General features: G+C 43.9%; 1 protein-coding gene across 1 annotated transcript in view; it reads left to right on the forward strand.

Moving 5' to 3' along the window:
* Positions 1-231: 231 nt before the first annotated feature.
* Positions 232-25536, forward strand: part of ARTN (artemin) — a 115404-nt gene continuing 90099 nt past the window's right edge. Inside the window, exons 1-2 of the mRNA XM_082265018.1 lie at positions 232-326; positions 18000-18420. Of these exons, the coding sequence (XP_082121144.1) occupies positions 18147-18420 (274 nt within the window). The 5' untranslated portion in view covers positions 232-326; positions 18000-18146. The remainder of the gene's footprint in view (positions 327-17999; positions 18421-25536) is intronic.

A 25536-nucleotide genomic window follows, 5' to 3' on the forward strand; every position in this document is an offset into this window, starting at 1 on the left:
TTGTGATTTGTATATCTGGAAGGAATCATTCGATGCAGGAGGACTGCGAGGAATCTGAATGTATCATTGCAAGTCTTTCATGTGTCGGAGGAAAGTATCTTCTTTTTATGTGTCAGCCTGTGAAACGCTGAGATGCTGTGAATGCAGAACGCAGGGTGGACAGGGAGGGAACCCCCCCCCCCCTTCCTCCCCTCCCCAGGAGGTGGGAGCAATTCATGTCAGCTGAGAAGAGGATAGGATCAGCACAAGTCCTTCTATCCCAGAGCATGCCATGGGGTGGGTCAGAGAATCATCCGTCTGCTTACAAGTGAAGGCAGACCAGCAAGGTAAGCGAGATGACATCCACATCTGCCAGTCACAGGGTGGGGGGGCTCCCAGGTGGGCTGTACAGGGTGAGCCGGGGGGGTCCAGGAAAATAAAAGTCCCAGTTAGGCAATGTGTGTCCAGTCGCGCGTAGACTTCACAGATCCTTATTTTATCTCGGATTGCCTTCCACCCTCCGGATCATGGAAGCACAGCTGGAATATTCGTAGGAATTTATGGTTTGCACAGCCCGTCACTTCACCGAAAGGGAATTCCCGCCAGCTGTAGCTCTGTGCACCCCTCCTGCAGGTCTGTGCACTGACAACTTGCACTTTTCTTGCTCCGAAGATATTGGCGAAGAGTCGTAATTTTGCTTTTTTGGGTCTTGACATACAGAGAATTGGTTAAAAAAGAGTTGGGGGGGGGGGGTACCTACATCCTTATTGTAGTTGGAGAGAACCAAAGGGAAGGGGGGACTGGAGGATTTCTTGGTACCAGTTGGCACTGACAACTTGCACTTTTCTTACTCCGAAGATATTGGCGAAGACTCGTAGTTTTGTTTTTTTAGGCTCTTGACATATATAGAGTATTGGTTAAAAATGGGGGGGGGGGGGATACCTACATCCTTACTGTAATTGAAGAGAACCAAAGGGAAGGGGGGGGGGGAGAGGGCGGGGGGGCTGGAGGATTTTCCGTCACTTAACTTGAGAGGGAATTCCCGCCAGTTGTAGCTCTGTGCACCCCTCCTGCAGGTCTGTGCACTGACAATTTGCACTTTTCTTGCTCCGAAGATATTGGCGAAGAGTCGTAATTTTGCTTTTTGGGTCTTGACATACAGAGAATTGGTTAAAAAAGAGTCGTTTCTTGGTACCAGTTGGCACTGACAACTTGCACTTTTCTTGCTCGGAAGATATTGGCGAAGAGTCATCATTTTGTTTTTTTTAGGCTCTTGACATATAGAGTATTGGTTTAAAATGGGGGGGGGGGGGGATACCTACATCCTTACTGTAATTGAAGAGAACCAAAGGGAAGGGGGGGCTGGAGGATTTTCCGTCACTTAACTTGAGAGGGAATTCCTGCCAGCTGTAGCTCTGTGCACCCCTCCTGCAGGTCTGTGCACTGACAACTTGCACTTTTCTTTACATCCTTATTGTAATTGGAGAGAACCAAAGGGAAGGGGGGGAGAGGGCAGGGGAACTGGAGGATGTTCTTGGTACCAGTTGGCACTGACAACTTGCACTTTTCTTGCTCCGAAGATATTGGCAAAGACTCGTAATTTTGTTTTTTTGGGCTCTTGATATATAGAGTATTGGTTAAAGAAGGGGGGGGTACCTACATCCTTATTGTAATTGGAGAGAACAAAAGGGAAAAGGGGGGCTAGAGGATTTTCTTGGTACCAGTTGGCACTGACAACTTGCACTTTTCTTGCTCCGAAGATATTGGCAAAGAGTCGTAATTTTAATTTTTTAGCTCTTGACATATAGAGAGTATTGGTTAAAAAAGAGGGGGGGGGGGGATACCTACATCATTATTGTAGTTGGAGAGAACCAAAGGGAAGGGGGGGGTGGGCAGGGGGGGTTGGGGGCTGGAGGATTTTCTTGGTACCAGTTGGCACTGACAACTTGCACTTTTCTTGCTCTGAAGATATTAGTGAAGAGTCATAATTTTGTTTTTTTGGGCTCTTGACATATAGAGTATTGGTTAAAAAAGAGGGGGGGGGGGGTTACCTACATCCTTGTTGTAATTGGAGAGAACGACAGGGAAGGGGGTGATGGCAGGGGGACTGGTGGATTTTCTTGGTACCAGTTGGCACTGATAACTTGCACTTTTCTTGTGCCGAAGGTATTGGCGAAGAGTCGTCATTTTGTTTTTTGGGCTCCTGACATATAGAGTATTGGTTAAAAAAGAGGGGGGGGGGGGTTACTTACATCCTAATTGTAATTGGAGAGAACCAAAGGGGGGGGGGTGCTGGAGGATTTCTTGGTACCAGTTGGCACTGACAACTTGCACTTTTCTTACTCCAAAGATATTGGCGAAGAGTCGTCATTTTGTTTTTTTTGGGCTCTTGACATATATAGTGTATTGGTTAAAAAAGAGGGGGTGGGGGTACTTACATCCTTATTGTAATTGGAGAGAACCAAAGGGAGGGGGGGGTTGGAGGATTTTCCATCACTTGAACTGAAAGGGAATTCCCGCCAGCTGTAGTTCTGTGCACCCCTCCTGCAGGTCTGTGCACTGACAACTTGCACTTTTCTTCCTCAGAAGATATTGGTGAAGAGTCGTAATTTAGTTTTTTGGGCTATTGACATATAGAGTATTGGTTAAAAAATAGGGGGGGGGGTGCCTACATCCTTATTGTAGTTGGAGAGAACCAAAGGGAGGGTGGGGGGACTGGAGGATGTTCTTGGTACCAGTTGGCACCGACAACTTGCACTTTTCTTGCTCTGAAGATATTGGCGAAGAGTCTTAATTTTGTTTTTTTTTGGGCTCTTGACATATAGAGTATTTGTTAAAAAAGGGGGGGGGACACCTACATCCTTACTGTAATTGGAGAGAACCAAAGGGAAGGGGGGGAGGAGAGGGTGGGGGGGGGGGGCTGGAGGATTTTCCGTCACTTAACTTGAGAGGGAATTCCCGCCAGCTTTAGCTCTGTGCACCCCTCCTGCAGGTCTGTGCACTGACAACTTGCACTTTTCTTGCTCCGAAGATATTGGCGAAGACTCGTAATTTTGTTTTTTGTTGGTCTCTTGACATGTAGAGTATTGAAGGGGGGGGGGGGGGTACCTACATCCTTATTGTAATTGGAGAGAACAAAAGGGAAAAGGGGGGGGGCTAGAGGATTTTCTTGGTACCAGTTGGCACTGACACTGCACTTTTCTTGCTCCGAAGATATTGGCAAAGAGTCGTAATTTTAATTTTTGAGCTCTTGACATATAGAGAGTATTGGTTAAAAAAGAGGGGGGGGGTACCTACATCCTTACTGTAATTGGAGAGAACCAAAGGAAAGGGGGGGGGGCAGGGGGACTGGAGGATGTTCTTGGTACCAGTTGGCACTGACAACTTGCACTTTTCTTGCTCCAAAGATATTGGCAAAGACTCGTAATTTTGTTTTTTTGGGCTCTTGACATATAGAGTATTGGTTAAAAAAGAGGGGGGGGGGTACCTACATCCTTATTGTAATTGGAGAGAACTAAAGGGAAGGGGGGGGAGGATGTTCTTGGTAGCAGTTGGCACTGACAACTTGCACTTTTCTTGCTCCGAAGATATTGGCGAAGATTAGTTATTTAGTTTTTTGGGCTTTTGACTTATATTGGTTAAAAAAGAGGGGGGGTGGTACTTACATCCTTATTGTAATTGGAGAGAACCAAAGGGAAGGGGGTGGGGAGAGGGCAGGGGGACTGGAGGATGTTCTTTGTACCGGTTGGCACTGACAACTTGCACTTTTCTTGCTCCGAAGATATTGGCGAAGATTCGTTATTTAGTTTTTTGGGCTTTTGACTTATAGATTATTGGTTAAAAAAGAGGGGGGGGGTGGTACTTACATCCTTATTGTAATTGGAGAGGAACAAATGGAAGGGGGGGGGGGGTAGAGGGCAGGGGGACTAGAGGATGTTCTTGGTACCAGTTGGCACTGACCACTTGCACTTTTCATGCTCCGAAGATATTGGCGAAGAGTCGTAATTTTGTTTTTTGGGCTCTTTACATATAGAGTATTGGTTAAAAAAGAGGGGGGGGGGGTTACCTACATGCTTAATGTAATTGGGGAGAACCAAAGGGAGGGGGGGCAGGGGGGCTGGAGTAATTTCTTAGTACCAATAGTCACATCATAGACTGTATAAAAATAATCAATATATTTTATTACAAAAATAATGACATAGCAAAAAACATTGATACAATAAAAAAAGTGCATTTAAAACACCCATTTCAATGACCTAACTGTGCATATAAATCTATTGTATACGGTGATATTATATACCAATAGAAGCACAGCTGATCCTACTCAACATGTTTTGCGGTTGCCCGCTTCTTTAGGAGTTTTCAAGGGTGAGACAATAAACATTTTTCTATAACAAAAAGCGAAAAATGGGCGAAGAGTCGACGTGCTCCGGTTGCATGAAATGCCCCCCCCCCCCCCCAGCTGACTGACAAGATGGCGTTAACCCTTATCAGCCCAGAGCATAGCTTTGCCCCAGCTAAGGGTTAAATACCGCCACCATGTATGGATGTTGGCAAATATTTGCCGATGAATGTATCAATGCCTCGGTTGTGAACCTTGGATTGTTTGCGCTGTATTGTCCGCTCACATCAGTGTATTGTCGCCCGGGACGGGAGGATAGATTGTTCCCTTAACACCTTCGCTACTGTACATGTCAGCACTTGACGGGGAGTTGTTGGTGTTGTTCCCATCGTCTATGAGCCGGAACGTTCCCCCTGGGGGGCTCATCAGATGGGACTTATTCCAGATCTGGATCACCTCAAGTCATTGTAGCCATACTAGTGCCATTAGAGTCATTGTAGCTTACTAGTTCCTTCGCAAACACGTAGCTGATTTCCGTCATTGATACTTTGGGGTGAATTACTAAAATTGGGAAGTATAAAAACTGGTGCAGCTCTGCATAGAAACCAATCAGCTTCCAGATGTTTTTTTTTTTGTAAACGCTTAATTGAACAATCTGAAGTTAGTGGCGGTTCACACTATAGTGATGTCAGACATTGCATGTGATTCGCACCGCACTGCAAATCACATGCGATGCAAATTCAGCCATACACATTATACGGCTGAACGCACATCGCATTCGGACCAAAGTCATGCAGGACCTTTTTTTTGGTCCGCACCAGAATCGGATCGCATAGGTGTTCACATCTATGCGATCCGATTCCTGTCAAATTGACAGTTTGCACTGCGATATGTGAACTAATCTGGGGGTGTCATTAACTTTGTATTGACACCCCCATATATTATTTTATTATTATTTTTTTCTATTATTTTTGTATAGAAAGTTATTTAATATTAGTATATATTTTATATTATTTTAGTATTATTTATTTTTTATTATTTTATACAATTTTTTTTATATTTTTTTATTTTTGTATAAAAAGTCATTTTTTACTAGTATATATATATATATATATATATATATATATATATATATTTATATATATATATATTTATATATATAGTTTTATTGTTATATATTTTATATTATTTTATTATTTTTTATTTTATGCAATTGTTTATATTTTTTATTATTATTTTTGTATACAAAGTAATTTTTTATTACTATATAAATTATTTTATCGGTATTTATTTTATGCAATTTTATTATTATTTATCGTTTATTATTTCATACAATTTTTCATATTGTTTTATATTATTTTTGAAGTCATTTTTATTATTATATATTTTATATTATTTTGATATAATTTATTTTATATTATTTTATTATTATTTATATTTTTATTATTTTATACAATTTTTTTATAGTGTTTTATATTATCTTTGTTTATTATTTCTGTTCGGGGATGGGGGCCAGGGCAGCTGCTCCTTTTGCTCACTTATAAATCCAGCACTAGTGAGTTGCACGACACCGTCTTTTCCTGACTATTTACGCAACACAACAACACAACTCGTCTGTTTTTTAAAATGCTACATGTCCTCCCTTCGGCTCAGTGTCGGCCCCGCGGACGGACCTGTAAAAATGCACGTGCATGTGTTTTATGTATGATTTTGATACGTTTTTACTATAACAACAAGACAGACAGAAGAGAATTCTTATCGATGGCCACACAAAAAAAATGCACAAAGCATAAAAAATGCAAACAAAATGTAACAAAAAATGTACATAAAATGCATGAAAAGCACAGAACCTCGGCTGAACCTCTGTGTGTCAGTACTGCTTGGACCAAGGTGATGGGGGTGGTAGACCCCTCGAAGCTCGCCCTGAACTATTGGACATGAAAAAGTATAAGGTATCACAGACAGAACTCAACGGTAAAATTGCGCTCTGTAAAATATAAAAGCGGGAGAGGAAGCGGCGGGATAGGAGTTTATAAACATGAGACCCTTCGCTGATAAAGGAACTCATAATTTTGATTATGTCCTCCTCATATTTGATGATCAGTTCCAAGATCGGCTATCATTCATAGTATTTAACAACCAGTTCCATGGCGATTTGTAAAAGGATTGCGTTGGAGGAAAGGTGTTTACTACACTTGGGACCTGGAGAAATAAAAAAAAAAAAGACACCAAACAGGAATTTGTGAGATTACCTCTCAGCTATTCCTGAGAATCATATTACTAGGTGAAGGTTAACAATTTCGGAGTGAAGCTGCAGTAAATTGTCTTGGCTTGTCTCTGGCGTGACGGTGTGGCAAGCCCTCTACTGAAATCAGAAGTGTCTTCATGTAAACTCTCCCTTCCTTTAAGGGGGTCTTTGGGCATTTTTGGATGGAGCTGGGGAAGGTTCTGTTGTGTTATTAATGCCATCCGTGTCGATCTGTACTGATGACCACTGTTATAGAGAAAGAAAGTGAAGGGTGAATCTAAAATCTAAGAGTAGTCACCAGAAGAAGAGGTGAGGGAAAAGTGTCGATGGTGACACCTGTTCTGGTGACAACTGTCACTAGGACGGGAAAGATAGGGAGAAAACGAAATATTGAGATGACACCAGAACAGGGATAGAAAATCCACCAGAACAGGGATAGAGAAGCCACCAGAACAGGAATAGGAATAGAGAAGCCACCAGAACAGGGATAGAGAAGCCACCAGAACAGGAATAGGAATAGAGAAGCCACCAGAACAGGGATAGAGAAGCCACCAAAACAGGAATAGGAAGGCCACCAAAACAGGAATAGAGAAGCCACTAAAACAAGAATAGAGAAGCCACCAGAACAGGGATAGAGAAGCCACCAAAACAGGAATAGGAAGGCCACCAAAACAGGAATAGAGAAGCCACTAAAACAAGAATAGAGAAGCCACCAGAACAGGGATAGAGAAGCCACCAGAACAGGGATAGAGAAGCCACCAGAACAGGAATAGAGAAGCCACCAGAACAGGAATAGGGAAGCCACTAAAACAAGAATAGAGAAGCCACCAGAACAGGGATAGAGAAGCCACCAGAACAGGGATAGAGAAGCCACCAGAACAGGGATAGAGAAACCACCAGTAGAGGAATAGGAATAGAGAAGCCAACAGAATAGGAATAGAAATGCCATTAGAAGAGGGATGGAGAAGCCACCAAAACAGGAATATAGAAGCCACCAAAACAGGAATAGAGAAGCCACTAAAACACAGATGGAGAAGCCACCAGAACAGGGATAGAGAAGCCACCAAAACAAGGATAGAAAAGCCACTAGAACGGGAAAAGAAGCCACCAGTACAGGGATAGCGAAGCCACCAGAACAGGAAAAGAGAAGTCACCAGAACAGGAATAGAGAAGTCACCAGAACAGGAATAGAGAAGTCACCAGAACAGGGATAGAGAAGTCCCCAGAACAGGGATAGAGAACCCACCAGAACGGAAGAGAAGCGATGAGAACAGGTATAGAGAAGACACCAGAACAGGGATGGAGAAGCAACCAGAACAGGAATAGCGAAGCCACCAGAACAGGAATAGAAAAGCCACCAGAACAGGGATAGAGAAGCCACCAGAACAGGGATAGAGAAACCACCAGTAGAGGAATAGGAATAGAGAAGCCAACAGAATAGGAATAGAAATGCCATTAGAAGAGGGATGGAGAAGCCACCAAAACAGGAATATAGAAGCCACCAAAACAGGAATAGAGAAGCCACTAAAACACAGATGGAGAAGCCACCAGAACAGGGATAGAGAAGCCACCAAAACAAGGATAGAAAAGCCACTAGAACGGGAAAAGAAGCCACCAGTACAGGGATAGCGAAGCCACCAGAACAGGAAAAGAGAAGTCACCAGAACAGGAATAGAGAAGTCACCAGAACAGGGATAGAGAAGCCACCAGAACAGGAATAGAGAAGTCACCAGAACAGGGATAGAGAAGTCCCCAGAACAGGGATAGAGAACCCACCAGAACGGAAGAAAAGCGACGAGAACAGGTATAGAGAAGACACCAGAACAGGGATAGAGAAGCCACCAGAACAGGAATAGCGAAGCCACCAGAACAGGAATAGAAAAGCCACCAGAACAGGGATGGAGAAGCCACCAGAACAGGAATAGAGAAGCCACGAGAGCAGGGATAGAGAAGCCACCAGAACAGGGATGGAGAAGCCACCAGAACAGGAATATAGAAGCCACCAAAAAAGGAATAGAGAAGCCACCATAACAGGGATAGTGAAGCCACTAACACAAGAATAGAGAAGCCACCAGAACAGGGATAGAGAAGCCACCAGAACAGGAATAGGGAAGCCACCAGAACAGGAATAGAGAAGCCACCAGAACAGGAATAGAGAAGCCACCAGAACAGGAATAGAGAAGCCACCAGAACAGGAATAGAGAAGCCACCAGAACAGGAATAGAGAAGCCACCAGAACAGGTATAGAGAAGTCACCAAAACAGGAATAGAGAAGCCACCAGAACAGGGATGGAGAAGCCACCAGAACAGAAATAGAGAAGCCACCAAAACAGGAATAGAGAAGCCACCAAAACAGGAATAGAGAAGCCACCAGAACAGGGATGGAGAAGCCACCAGAACAGGAATAGAGAAGCCACGAGAGCAGGGATAGAGAAGCCACCACAACAGGGATAGAGAAGTCACCAAAACAGGAATAGGAATAGAGAAGCCAATAGAACAGGAATAGAAAAGCCACCAGAAGAGGGATAGAGAAGCCACCAAAACAGGAATAGAGAAGCCACCAGAACAGGAATATGAATAGAGAAGCCAACAGAACAGGAATAGAAAAGCCACCAGAACAGGGATAGAGAAGCCACCAGAACAGGAATATAGAAGCCACCAAAACAGGAATAGAGAAGTCACCAGAACGGAAGAGAAGCAACGAGAACAGGGATAGCGAAGTCACCAAAACATGAATAGAGAAGCCACCAAAACAGGAAGAGAAGTCACCAAAACAGGAATAGAGAAGCCACCAGAACAGGGATAGAGAAGCCACCAGAACCGGGATAGCGAAGTCACCAGAACAGGAATAGAGAAGCCACCAGAACAGGGATAGAGAAGCCACCAGAACCGGGATAGCGAAGTTACCAGAACAGAAATAGAGAAGCCACCAGAACTGAAGAGAAGCGACGAGAACAGGGATAGCGAAGTCACCAGAACAGGGATAGAGAAGCCACCAGAACAGGAATAGAGAAGCCACCAGAACAGGAATAGCGAAGCCACCAGAACAGGACTAGGAATAGAGAAGCCATCAGAACAGGGATAGTGAAGCCACCAGAACAGAAATAGAGAAGCCACCAGAACAGGAATAGAGAAGCCACCAGATTAGGGATAGAGAAGCCACCAGAACAGGAATAGCGAAGCCACCAGAACAGGAATAGAGAAGCCACCAAAACAGGAATAGAGAAGCCACCAGAACAGGGATGGAGAAGCCACCAGAACAGGAATAGAGAAGCCACGAGAGCAGGGATAGAGAAGCCACCACAACAGGGATAGAGAAGTCACCAAAACAGGAATAGGAATAGAGAAGCCAATATAACAGGAATAGAAAAGCCACCAGAAGAGGGATAGAGAAGCCACCAAAACAGGAATCGAGAAGCCACCAGAACAGGAATAGAGAAGCCACTAAAACAAGAATAGAGAAGCCACCAGAACAGGAATATGAATAGAGAAGCCAACAGAACAGGAATAGAAAAGCCACCAGAACAGGGATAGAGAAGCCACCAGAACAGGAATATAGAAGCCACCAAAACAGGAATAGAGAAGTCACCAGAACGGAAGAGAAGCAACGAGAACAGGGATAGCGAAGTCACCAAAACATGAATAGAGAAGCCACCAAAACAGGAAGAGAAGTCACCAAAACAGGAATAGGGAAGCCACCAGAACAGGAATAGAGAAACCACCAGAACAGGGATAGAGAAGCCACCAGAACCGGGATAGCGAAGTCACCAGAACAGGAATAGAGAAGCCACCAGAACAGGGATAGAGAAGCCACCAGAACCGGGATAGCGAAGTCACCAGAACAGAAATAGAGAAGCCACCAGAACTGAAGAGAAGCGACGAGAACAGGGATAGCGAAGTCACCAGAACAGGGATAGAGAAGCCACCAGAACAGGAATAGAGAAGCCACCAGAACAGGAATAGCGAAGCCACCAGAACAGGACTAGGAATAGAGAAGCCACCAGAACAGGGATAGTGAAGCCACCAGAACAGAAATAGAGAAGCCACCAGAACAGGAATAGAGAAGCCACCAGATTAGGGATAGAGAAGCCACCAGAACAGGAATAGCGAAGCCACCAGAACAGGAATAGAGAAGCCACCAGAATGGAAGAGAAGCGACGAGAACAGGGATAGCGAAGTCACCAGAACAGGAATAGAGAAGCCACCAGAACAGGAATAGAGAAGCCACCAAAACAGGAATAGCGAAGCCACCAGAACAGGAATAGAGAAGTCCCCAGAACAGGAATAGAGAAGCCACCAGAACAGGAATAGAGAAGTCCCCAGAACAGGAATAGAGAAGCCACCAGAACAGGAATAGAGAAGCAATCTCCCAATGGGGAAACCTCTTCTGGAGACAACTGTCCAAGAGGGGAATGCCCCTCATTTTGTACAGCTTACCTATAACTTCCTGCTGTGTCTCTGGGACAGGAAGTGATGGGAAATGTCCACTTGTACACAGAAAGTTAAAAATAACCCAACAAGGATTTTAACCCTTGCCTACTCTATCCAAAACAAGGTGACCATACACATAATGGTGTTTATTTAATAAAAGGTAAATAGACTGTGCACTTTGCAAAGCACAGTTACACTCTGCAGGTGCAGTTGCTCCAGAGCTTAGTAAATAAGGGAAACTTCACTTTGGTAAGATTACCCAATCACATGCAACGAAAAAACAAACAAAAAAAAAAAAATGAACAGCATTTTACCTTTGGAGCAACTGCTCTTGCAAAGTGCACTGTCTATTTGCCTTTAGTAAATCAACCCCATTGATTCTTGACTGATCCAAATACAGTTAGGAAATCTAAGATAGCGCACATAAAATACAGCCTATCAGAAATTAGCTATTAAAAATGATCATTTCATCTTTTTTTTATTGCTGACCTCACACACTTGAACTTGCCTCTGCCGATAGGCATAATTGATCTATAGTTGTAAAGCTGGAAGATACGATCGTAAGTTATCGATCTCAGCTCTGTTTCAAGCATGCATCTGATCGGTCGAAATGTGATCGAATTCATGCTGATCAATGCAACATGATCAATAATTTTCTGCCTTGGCTGATCTACTCAGTTTGATTCTAATCTGATCTCAATTGAGTCTAAATCAATCAGAAGGGAAGTTATGGCTGTTCTATTGATCAGTAAAATCCCACTGCAGCCAATTGATTTGCCATAGTTGAAATTGATGGAATGGAGGTTCTGTGGTTTATAGTTCTTATAAAGTATATAAGTAACTACACACATACATATATATATATATATATATATATATATATATATATATATATATATATATATATATATATAAAAATATATATATATATATATATATAAAAAAAATATATATATATAATATATATATATATATACAGTATATATATATAAAAATATATATATAATATATAAATGTGTATATATATAAAAAATATATATATATATATATATATATATATATATATAGCTATATATATATATATATATAATATATATATATATATATATATATATAAAATATTTATATGTATATATAAATAAAAAAAAAATATATATATATATATATATGAAAAATATATATATTTATAAATATATATATATATATACATATATATATATATGGATATAGATATATAGATATAGATATATATATATATATATATATATATATATAAATAATAAATCCTATAGTTTGATCACTCTAAGGATTGATAGAATGATCAGATTAATATGTGTTTGGCCACCTTTGGATACATTAAATCTTTCTGAATGGTACAATCTCTCTCACAGTGTGCTATATTGGCACAGTATGGTGGTTTGCCACCTAGGTCACGAAGTAAAGACCCCTCCGTAGGATGATATCTCAGATAATGACATCTTATTCAGTGAAAACATTTTGGAAAGGTCTCAGGTTCCCAAAAGGCTGTGCTAACAATCCTAAAATGTCATTGACAAGTACATAGAGAAAGAATTCCCCCTCCCCCCCATCCCCAGTAGTCACACACTGGGAGTCCACATTCTCTGCTGCAATCTGCAGTACTTTAGTTCAGCCTCAGAAGCGAGGGTGTCATGGTGTCACTGTCATGTCAAGCAGTGGTGTCATGGTGTATTGTCGAGCGATGGTGTCATGTTGGGTTCTGTAGGCCACTGTAAGCAATTGCTGCTCAGATTTCACCGCTGTAATATAGAAGGGTCTTCTGTGTTGAGTCAGTAGCTGATTTCCACCTTGGCGATGGCATATTATGAAATAATGAGCACACATAAAAGGTTGCATATTGCCTAAAGCAACCCATTAAAAAATGGCCATGTTTTCTTTTGGCAACAAAGAAAAAAGATTTTTTGTTAAAAAAAAAAAAAAAACTTTTAGCAGCAACATTTTTTGAATATAGTGTCAGGTTATGTGATGAATGTCTGTAGATAGGACAGGTACTCTTTATTGGAGGAGGAAGTGATGATTGTAACCAATGGTTAGACATGACTTTGCAGGAAGAATCTAGGTGTCACTTTTCTCTAGATGCAAAGCAGAGCACAGAGAGGCCACAAGGACCTGACAAAATGTATGCCCCTCCCCCTCTGACCATCTGTAAGGTTCCTCCTGTGTAATACAAAACTTCCCTATTTATAAATATATATTTAGTAATGTATCTAAAAAAATACCTAAAAACAAAAAATGCAAAACACAGCCAAGTATACCACAGCCTCTTTATGAGATGAACATTTGAATAGTTCCCGGGTCACCTCTTCTTCTATGGAAATGTTTCTTTTCATCCAAGACAATACGAGTATTTCATTTCCATGTCCTGCGTTCTGCCATTGGTAGCTCAAGAAGTGGATTTGCATGGTCGGACCGTCGCATTTTCCATCTCTTTGCGCTGTGTTTATAGAAGAAGACTTTGGGTGTTGTTTGATGTGTAGGGGGCCAAGAGCCGTGTCTTATCCTCAACCCTTTGGTAGCATCACCATGGTGGCAAGTTAAAACTTGATTTTCCGTTACTGAGATGACATTTGTGGTACACGTAGCTGTGTGGTCACGGGAGGTACAGATCGAGGGTGGTAAGTTATCAAAAGACACAAATTTGTAATCTGTTCTACCTTGTTTTTTTCAAACCTTTGGTCGAAAATATAAACATAGGACACTATATTAGAACTTCCAAATGGAATCATGGGGCAGATTAATGCTCCTGATCTTCTCTCTACCATTCTGAGTACAGTACTTTGCAGTACATGGATATGGAACCACCAATATGACCCTCCATAAGGTAGAAAATACTCTGCTCCTAACCACCTCTATGATTACACTCACCACTTGGATATCATATCCTCTAACATGACCATGCATAAGGTAGAAAATACTCTGCTTCTAACCTTCTCTCTACCTCTAAGATTACACCCACCACTACGATATCACACCCTCCAACATGACTCTCCTCTATAAAGAAGAAAATATTCTGTTTCTCACCTTCTCTCTACCTTTCTGAGTACATTTCAGAACCGGGATATCACACTTCCAACACAACTCTCCATAAGGTAGAAAATACTCTGCTTCGGACCTTCCATCTACCTTTTTGAGTACATTCCAACACCGGGATATCACACCATCCAACATGACACTCCATACGGTAGAAAATACTATGTTCCTAACCTTCTCTCTACCTTTCTGATTACACCCACCACTAGAATATCACATTTTCCTATACAACTATCCATAAAGTAGAAAATACTCTGCTCCTGACCTTACCTCTACCTTTCTTATTACACCCAACATCCAGATATCACTTCCTCCAGCATGACCATCCATAAAGTAGAAAATACTCTGCTCCTGACTGTCTCTCTACCCTTATGAGTACATTCCAACATAGAGATATTACAGCTCCAACATGACCCTCCATAAAAAAATGGACACTCCAGACCAATTTTCTACCTTTCTGATTACACCCACCACTAGGATATCACATTTTCCAACACGACTATCCATAAAGTAGAAAATACTCTGCTCCTGACCTTACCTCTTCCTTTCTTTTTACACCCAACATCCGGATATCAATTCTTCTAGCATGATTATCCATAAAGTAGAAAATACTCTGCTCCTAACCACCTTTATGATTACACTCACCACTAGGATATCATATCCTCTAACATGACCATCCATAAGGTAGAACATACTCTGCTTCTAACCTTCTCTCTACCTCTATGATTACACCCACCACTACGATATCACATCCTCCAACATGACTCTCCTCTATAAAGAAGAAAAGATTCTGTTCCTTACCTTCTTTCTACCTCTTAGTAGAGTACATTTCAGCACAGGCATATCACACCTCCAACACAACTCTCCATAATCTAGAAAATACTCTGCTTCTGACCTTCTCTCTACCTTTTTGAGTACATTCCAACACTGGGATATCACACCATCCAACATGACCCTCCATACGGTAGAAAATACTATGTTCCTACCCTTTTCTCTACCTTTCTGATTACACCCAACATCTGGATATCAATTCTTCCAGCATGATTAGCCATAAAGTAGAAAATACTCTGCTCCTAACCACCTCTATGATTACACCCACCACTACGATATCACACCCTCCAACATGACTCTCCTCTATTCTGTTTCTTACCTTCTCTCTACCTTTCTGAGTATATTCCAACACCGGGATATCACACCATCCAACATGACCCTCCATACGGTAGAAAATACTATGTTCCTAACCTTCTCTCTACCTTTCTGATTACACCCACCACTAGAATATCACATTTTCCTATACAACTATACTCTGCTCTTGACCTTGCCTCTACCTTTCTTATTACACCCAACATCCGGATATCAATTCCTCCAGCATGACCATCCATAAAGTAGAAAATACTCTGCTTCTGACCTTCTCTCTACCCTTCTGAGTACATTCCAACATAGAGATATTACAGCTCCAACATGACCCTCCATAATAAATGGACACTCCTGACCAATTTTCTACCTTTCTGAGGTTCCAACATCAGGCGCAAAGTGTTTTCTATCTTCTGGTGGGTCATGTTGGAGGGTGTGATATTCCAGTGTTGGGTTGTAATTATAATGGTAGAGAGAAGGTCAGTAGCAGAGTATTTTCTACCTTTTGGAGATGCATGTTGGATGGTGTGATATCCCAGTGTTAGAATGTACTCAGAAAGGTGAAGGGAGAGGGTCAGAAGCAGAGTATTTTCTACCCTATGGAGGGTCATATTGAAGGTGGGATATCCTGATGGTATCTGTAATTAGAAAGGTAGAGAAAAAGTCAGGAGTAGAGTATTTTCTATCTTACGGAGGGTCATGTTGGAGGGTGGGATATCCCAGTGGTGGGTATAATGAGAAGGATGGAGAGAATGTCAGGAGCAGAGTCTTTTCTTATTTACGGTGGGTAATGTTGTAGGACGTGATATCCCGCTGGTGGGTATAATGAGAAGGGTAGAGAAAAGGTCAGGAGCAGAGTATTTTCTAACTTACGAAGGGTCATGTTGGAAGGTGTAATATCCTGGTGGTGGGTATAATGAGAAGGGTAGAAGGAAGGTCAGAAGCATAGTATTTTCTATCTTACAGATAATGTTGGAGGGTGTGATATCCCACTGGTGGGTATAATGAGAAGGGTAGAGCGAATGTCAGGAGCAGAATACTTCTATATTATGGAGAGTCATGTTGGAGGGAGTGATATCCCGGTGGTGGGTATAAATAGAAGGGTAGAGAGAAGGTCAGGAGAAGAGTATTTTCTATCTTACAGAGGGTCATGTTGGAGGGTGTGATATCCTGGTGGTGGGTATATTGAGAAGGGTAGAGAGAAGGTCAGGAGCAGAATACTTTCTATCTTTTGGAGAGTCATGTTGAAGGGAGTGATATCCCGGTGGTGGGTATAATGCGAAGGGTAGAGAGAATGTCAGGAGCAGAGAACTTTCTATCTTACGGAGGATCATGTTGGAGGGTGGGATATCCCTGTGGTGGGTATAATGAGAAGGATAGAGAGAAGGTCAGGAGCAGAATACTTTCTATCTTTTGGAGAGTCATGTTAAAGGGAGTGATATCCAGGTGGTGGGGATAATGAGAAGGGTAGAGAGAATGTCAGGAGCAGAGTATTTTCTATCTTATGGAGGGTTGTGTTGGAGGGAGTGATATTCCAGTGGTGGGTATAATGCAAAGGGTAGAGAGCATGTCAGGAGCAGAGTATTTTCTATCTTACGGAGGGTCGTGTTGGAGGGAGTGATATCCCGGTGGTGGGTATAATGAGAAGGGTAGAGAGAAGGTCAGGAGCAGAGTATTTTCTATCTTACGGAGGGTCGTGTTGGAGGGAGTGATATTCCGGTGGTGGGTATAATGAGAAGGGTAGAGAGAAGGTCAGGAGCAGAGTATTTTCTATCTTACGGAGGGTCGTGTTGGAGGGAGTGATATCCCGGTGGTGGGTATAATGAGAAGGGTAGAGAGAAGGTCAGGAGCAGAGTATTTTCAGCCTTATAGATGGTCATATTGAAGGTGGGATATCCTGGTGGTGGGTTTAATGAGAATGGTAGAGAGAAGGTCAGGAACAGAATTTTTTCAGCCTTATAGATGGTCATATTGAAGGTGGGATATCCTGGTGGTGGGTTTAATGAGAAGGGTAGAGAGAAGGTCAGGAGCAGAGTATTTTCAGCCTCATAGATGGTCATATTGAAGGTGAGATATCCTGGTGGTGGGCTCAATGAGAAGGGTAGAGAGAAGGTCAAGAACAGAGTATTGTCTACCTTAGTAAGGGTGACGTTGGAGGTGGGACATCCTGGTGGTGAGTATATTGAGAAGGGTAGAGAGGTCAGGAGCAGAATATTTTCTGCCCTAAGGATGGTGATGTTGGATGCCCCACTATACCAATCTTACACCCCAAGATTTATGTTTTTGCAGAAGTAATTTTAGATAGGAAGCATTCTGAACATGCAAGCTTCCCGACAGTCTGCAGTCCAGAAACTTGAGGTATCCAGTAATAACATAGTTAATACAAGCAGGATTTGCAAGATGTTGCCCGCCAAGGTCCTGCGTCATTTTACTGACCCTGGAAAGCTGGAAAGCAGCCTATTACTCAATCAAGTCATTGTGTTTGGTCGCTCTGAGTCTATGTGACAGCGAGATGACATGTACAATCTGTAGAGTAATAAGGAAGGATCATCATCTGTGATGTATGTCAGTGGTCAGGACACACATGGATGCTACGCTATCATACTTTACTGACGTTGTATTGTGATATTGTTTGCCAAGAACCACCAGCCATAATTATTTATGCCAATCAGAAGCTGGAGCAGCTCCAGATCTGATTGGGCGAAATACGCTGATAAAGTTATGGGCAGACACTTGGGAGTTCCTAGATAAATGACATTTGCTTTGTACTTCTCTTCTTCTCCTCTCTCCCCGCAGGCACGCAGTGCGTCTACTCCGAGCTCGCTGTGGTCCACCCATCGTCCCTTGTCACAGTCATTCCTGACCGGTGGGCTGGACAAGCTTCGTCCCACAAAAGATTATGGTGCTGCGAAACTGGATTTAAACTGGGCTCACCCCCTGGAGATGCTCAGTTTTGCCCTAGGGGACCTCACCGTCACTTTACGACACCACGGGAGGAATCGGATAAGGATCTCCAACCAACTACCGGGAGGGATTGTACACTATGGGAGTGTCTGTGGGGAGGACACATTGAAATTGACAGAGGAACAATATCATGAATGGAGCGCCGAAGATGGGACATCTGTTCAACTAAACACTCAGCTCACAGCAGTTTGGGATCCAGAGCAACCTGGGAGATTGTCTACTGAGAGGGGCAGCAAAGAAGACCTCATTCACGGTGAGTTTGGTTCATCTACTAAGAGTGATGTGTGTGTTCATCCAGAGTTATATCAAAGAGGTTTTATAGATTGTGATTCTTCTAGTGCAGCCATTCTCTACCAGGGTTCTGTGGAATCCCAGAGTTCCTCCAGAGGCTGATAGGGGTTCCCTGAGCTGTGGCTAATGGACTTCTCATCTGATAGTGTCTGCACAGTTCCAGGACCAATGCTTCTTAGCAGAGCCAGGACACCAATGATCTATTTAGCTGTCTGGAAGGGTGACATTCAAACCACCAACATTCTTCCCACTGACCACCACCAATGTAAGGAACATTCTTCCCACTGACCACCAATGTAAGGAACATTCTTTCCACTGACCACCAATGTAAGGGGCATTCTTCCCACTAACACCCAATGTAAGGGGCATTCTTCCCACTGACCCCCAATGTAAGGGACATTCTTCCCACTGATCCCCAATGTAAGGAACATTCTTCCCACTCACCCCCAATGTAAGGAGCATTCTTCCCACTGATCCCCAATGTAAGGAACATTCTTCCCACTGACCCCCAATGTAGGGAACATTCTTCCCACTGACCTCCAATGTAAGGGACATTCTTCCCACTGACCACCAATGTAAGAGGCATTCTTCCCACTGACCTCCAATGTAAGGGGCATTCTTCCCACTGACCCCCAATGTAAGGAACATTCTTCCCACTGATCCCCAATGTAAGGAACATTCTTCCCACTGACCCCCAATGTAAGGAACATTCTTCCCACTGACCTCCAATGTAAGGGACATTCTTCCCACTGACCACCAATGTAAGGAATATTCTTCCCACTGACCACCAATGTAAGGAACATTCTTCCCACTGACCTCCAATGGAAGGGGCATTCTTCCCACTGACCACCAATGTAAGGAACATTCTTCCCACTGACCACCAATGGAAGGTGCATTCTTCTCCCTGACCACCAATGTAAGGGGCATTCTTCCCACTGACCCCCAATGGAAGAAGCATTCTTCTCACTGACCTCCAATGAGCATTCTTCCCACTGACCACCAATGGTAGGGGCATTCTTCTCATTGACCACCAATGTAAGGGGCATTCTTCCCACCGACCCCCAATGTAAGGAGCATTCTTCCCACTGACCCCAATATAAGGAACGTTCTTCCCTCTGACTACCAATGGAAAGAGCATTCTCCCCACTCACCCCAGATTATTTAATTTTCCTGGAGGCCTGAAAATTATTTTAAGGGTTCCTTTGGGGTACAAAGATTGAGAATGGATGTTGTAGAGTAGACCAACTACAATGTATAATCCGTCATTATCTACATGTTTAGTGTTCACTGTAAGGCAATTTTTAGATGTGACTTTCATATTTTTTTGCAGTTCCACTTTCTAACATTGTTATTTATATTATATTTATCTTTATCTGCAATTACCTGTATTCCAATGCATCGCGATTTTTAACATCCCTGTCAACAGACTGTAGGGCACATTTTCAGCCATATGTGTCACTATTCCTCCCACTAATGATGGGACACTATTCCTCCTACTAACACCAATGATGGGGCACTATTCCTCCCACTGACACCAATGATGGGGCACTATTCCTCCCACTGACACCAATGATGGGGCACTATTTCTCCCACTTACATCAATGATGGGGCACTATTCCTCCCACTGACACCTATGATGGGGCACTATTCCTCCCACTGACATCAATGATGGGGCACTATTCCTCCCACTGACATCAATGATGGGGCACTATTCCTCCCACTGACATCAATGATGGGGCACTATTTCTCCCACTGACACTAATGATGGGACACTATTCCTCCCACTGACACTAATGATGGGACACTATTCCTCCTACTAACACCAATGATGGGGCACTATTCCTCCCACTGACACCAATGATGGGGCACTATTCCTCCCACTGACACCAATGATGGGGCACTATTCCTCCCACTTACATCAATGATGGGGCACTATTCCTCCCACTGACACCAATGATGGGGCACTATTCCTCCCACTGACATCAATGATGGGGCACTATTTCTCCCACTGACATCAATGATGGGGCACTATTCCTCCCACTGACACCAATGATGGGGCACTATTCCTCCCACTGACACCAATTATGGGGCACTATTCCTCCCACTGACACCTATGATGGGGCACTATTCCTCCCACTGACACCAATGATGGGGCACTATTCCTCCCACTGACACCAATGATGGGGCACTATTTCTCCCACTTACATCAATGATGGGGCACTATTCCTCCCACTGACACCTATGATGGGGCACTATTCCTCCCACTGACATCAATGATGGGGCACTATTCCTCCCACTGACATCAATGATGGGGCACTATTCCTCCCACTGACATCAATGATGGGGCACTATTTCTCCCACTGACACTAATGATGGGACACTATTCCTCCCACTGACACTAATGATGGGACACTATTCCTCCTACTAACACCAATGATGGGGCACTATTCCTCCCACTGACACCAATGATGGGGCACTATTCCTCCCACTGACACCAATGATGGGGCACTATTCCTCCCACTTACATCAATGATGGGGCACTATTCCTCCCACTGACACCAATGATGGGGCACTATTCCTCCCACTGACATCAATGATGGGGCACTATTTCTCCCACTGACATCAATGATGGGGCACTATTCCTCCCACTGACACCAATGATGGGGCACTATTCCTCCCACTGACACCAATTATGGGGCACTATTCCTCCCACTGACACCTATGATGGGGCACTATTCCTCCCACTGACACCAATGATGGGGCACTATTCCTCCCACTGACATCAATGATGGGGCACTATTCCTCCCACTGACACCAATGATGGGGCACTATTCCTCCCACTGACACCAATTATGGGGCACTATTCCTCCCACTGACACCAATGATGGGGCACTATTCCTCCCACTGACACCAATGATGGGGCACTATTCCTCCCACTGACATCAATGATGGGGCACTATTCCTCCCACTGACACCAATGATGGGGCACTATTCCTCCCACTGACATCAATGATGGGGCACTATTCCTCCCACTGACACCAATGATGGGGCACTATTCCTCCCACTGACACCAATTATGGGGCACTATTCCTCCCACTGACACCAATGATGGGGCACTATTCCTCCCACTGACACCAATGATGGGGCACTATTCCTCCCACTGACATCAATGATGGGGCACTATTCCTCCCACTGACACCAATGATGGGGCACTATTCCTCCCACTGACATCAATGATGGGGCACTATTCCTCCCACTGACACCAATGATGGGGCAATATTCCTCCCACTGACACCAATTATGGGGCACTATTCCTCCCACTGACACCTATGATGGGGCAGTATTCCTCCCACTTACATCAATGATGGGGCACTATTCCTCCCACTGACATCAATGATGGGGCACTATTCCTCCCACTGACACCAATGATGGGGCACTATTCCTCCCACTGACACCAATGATGATGCACTATTCCTCCCACTGACACCACTGGTGGGACACTATTCCTCCCACTGACACCAATGATGGGGCACTATTCCTTCCACTGACACCAATGATGGGGCACTATTCCTCCCACTAATACCAATGATGAGGCACTATTCCTCCCACTGACACCAATGATGGGGAAAAAAAACAAACAAACAAATTGTTTATAATTTCTCTGCACATTGAAACCTTGTTTGAAGCTGATAAAAATTGGGCTTTTAAAGTTGTAATGGGAACAAAGGACCTCCTTCAGTGATCATTGTTGAGAGTTTCAGGTGGTTCAAATTGTAGTAGATGTAACCCCCAACTGGATGACATTGAATTTGCTGGAAAAGTGCGCTTCTTGATGAAGTGACAATGGCGGACCAGGACTGCGCCATGTGTCCCGGTATGGCGGCTTGTAGTCTCCATCATAGGAGCCTGTGACAGGATGACAATGCAGGAACACAATTACGTGACAGGGACAGAGCGTTGTCACCCTATAACAGGAAGTGTCTGAAGAAGGACTTCCGTGGCAGGATCACTCACCATGCATTATTTTTATGAAAGCTGAAGATTTAAAACTAAGTCCTTGGCACAAAAATGTTCATACATTTATTGATTATGAGGTAAAACGTGAATGGGCTATGGGGACAGGTCTCTCTTTTATTATAAGATCGACGTCTAGTGACGATAGATCGAAGATAATGATCATATATATATATATATATATAAATATATATATATATATATATATATATATATGGAAACCCCATTGTTTGACGGTTAAACTGAGTTGGATGGAAGGTTCCCCTTTCCTATTTCTCTCCCTGTCCTTTCCTCCTTTCCTCTTCTCCCCTCTCCCCCCCCCCCCCCCATTTTATTGCAACATTTTATGTTGATATTTTGTTGTTTTAGTTTTTTGTGTATGATTATTTTTTTCGGAAAATTACAATAAAAGAGATATTGGAAGAGAAAAAAAAATATGTTCATACATATTTATTCCCTCAATAGTCACATCGAATTCCACTTTGTATGCTCCAAATGCCTTTACAGTCCCAGATATTACCTTGTAAATAGGCAGTGACGTCATCACTGTGCTGCACATATTCTGTGCATAGAGTAGAGCTGTGGGAGGGGCCCAGCAGGCCCCACCCACTAAAGGCTGCCTGCAGAAAACTACAGGAGGGGGCGGAGACAAGACCAGTCTCCCTGCACAAGGAGAGAGAGCAGAACACTGGGAGGGGCCCAGCAGGCTCCACCCATTACAGAAAACTATAGGAGGGGCGGAGACAAGACCAGTTACCCTGCACAAGGAACAAAAGCAAAACTATGGGAGGGGCCCAGCAGGCTTCACCCATTACAGAAAACTACAGCAGATGGCAGAGACAAGACCAGTCTCCCTGCACAAAGAGAAAACGCAGAGCTGTGGGAGGGGCCCAGCAGGCTCCACCCATTACAGAAAACTACAGGAGGGGTCGGAGACAAGACCAGACTCCCTGCACAAGGAGAGAGAGCAGAGCTGTGGGAGGGTCCCAGCAAACTCCACCCATTATAGAAATCCACAGGAGGGGGCAGAGACAAGACCAGTCCCCCTGCACAAGGAGAGAGAGCAGAGCTGTGGGAGGGGCCCAGCAGGCGCTACCCATTACAGAAAACTACAGGAGGGGTCGGAGACAAGACCAGTCTCCCTGCACAAGGAGAGAGAGCAGAGCTGTGGGAGGGTCCCAGCAAACTCCACCCATTATAGAAATCCACAGGAGGGGGCAGAGACAAGACCAGTCCCCCTGCACAAGGAGAGAGAGCAGAGCTGTGGGAGGGGCCCAGCAGGCGCTACCCATTACAGAAAACTACAGGAGGGGTCGGAGACAAGACCAGTCCCCCTGCACAAGGAGAGAGAGCAGAGCTGTGGGAAGGTCCCAGCAAACTCCACCCATTATAGAAATCCACAGGAGGGGGCAGAGACAAGACCAGTCCCCCTGCACAAGGAGAGAGCGCAGAGCTGTGGGAGGGGCCCAGCAGGCGCTACCCATTACAGAAAACTACAGGAGGGGTCGGAGACAAGACCAGTCCCCCTGCACAAGGAGAGAGCGCAGAGCTGTGGGAGGGTCCCAGCAAACTCCACCCATTATAGAAATCCACAGGAGGGGGCGGAGACAAGACCAGTCCCCCTGCACAAGGAGAGAGAGCAGAGCTGTGGGAGGGGCCCAGCAGGCTCCACCCATTACAGAAAACTACAGGAGGGGGCGGAGACAAGACTAGTCACGCTGCAAAAGCAGAGAGAGCAGCAGTGAGCGGTCTTTATTACAGGATGTTCCTGCACAGAGGGAAAGTGAGTTGTTTCTTGCTGGATTACTGCACAAATCTGGAAGAATTTTTTACCCCAAGACTGAAGAAAACATACTACTTCAGCTTTGGAAGATTTACCCCCCTTCATGACCAGGCTGCTTTTTGGGATACGGCACTGCGTTGCTTTAGCGGACACTTGCGCAGTCGTGCGACGCTGCTACATATTTTCATGACCGCACAATTACCTGTTAAAGTAGCGCACTGCCAAATAGCAAAAAGGGGGTAAAACCTTCCAGAGCTGAAGTGGTCAATACAGCCCTTTGTGTTTAGCCCGGAGTTTAGCTTTTCAAAGATTGAAAATGACTTTCCTGACACATCTTCATGGCAGAACACACTGGGTTGTGACTCTGCCCCCACAACCTGATAGGATTGGTTAGCTCTAAATTTTTGAAGGAGAGACCCCCACAGCATTCTCTTTTTTTCCCTCACCTGATAGGATTGATGGATGGATGGATACGTTTAGGCCCCTTACTGCACTTCGCCCCAGCCAGGTTAAGCCTCTCCTGGATGGAAGTCCTATCCTGTACAGTCTCTAATAGAGCTAAATGGAAGGAACCTCAATCTGATGGTCTCGGGGGGAATTTGGAATTCCTTTGTTGCATAGAAGCCTTAAATAGGCTTAAATTTCTGCAGTGGTCTACCGGTAGGCTTTCCTCTCTCCTGCACGGTGTTTTCTCTATCATTCTAGACATTGTAGTCCCACAGATCGATGGGACCTGTTCAAAGATGGCGGACGCTCGTTTCTGCATGCAGAACTGGAAGTGATGTCAGCAGGCACCCAGTTATCCCTTTATCTAAGACAGCGCTGGATGCCACTGATCGCTACTGCGCATGCGCAATGATGTCACTTCCGCTGCAAAAGCGGCGGCGGATTTAAAACCTGCAGCTTCTTTCTCAGATGTGGCTGGCGTTTCCACATCGAGATCTAAATCCCTGCTCTTCTCAGGATCACTTATACTGCTGCCTAAGTTACTTGTCTTGCTATTACTCCTTATTGTGGGTAGAATACTCTATACTCTCTTGGAGACCTTGTTAACACCCTCTTCTTATTGGTGCTATAGGTGTTCTATCTTTTCTATCACTGCTCATAGAGGCCACTGCTCAAGGAGACCCTCCTTAGACTATAAGATAAGGGGTCCTCTTAATGGATAAGTAGTGAAGATTAGAAAAAGAGACCACAGCCACTAACACCATGGTGTCTGGACAGCCCTACTAGGTCAAGATAATCAAATTCAAGGCGAAAAGAGCACTCAAATCATGCATC

This window comes from Pelophylax lessonae, assembly GCF_965119305.1.
Source record: "Pelophylax lessonae genome assembly, chromosome: 8".
NCBI lineage: Eukaryota > Metazoa > Chordata > Amphibia > Anura > Ranidae > Pelophylax > Pelophylax lessonae.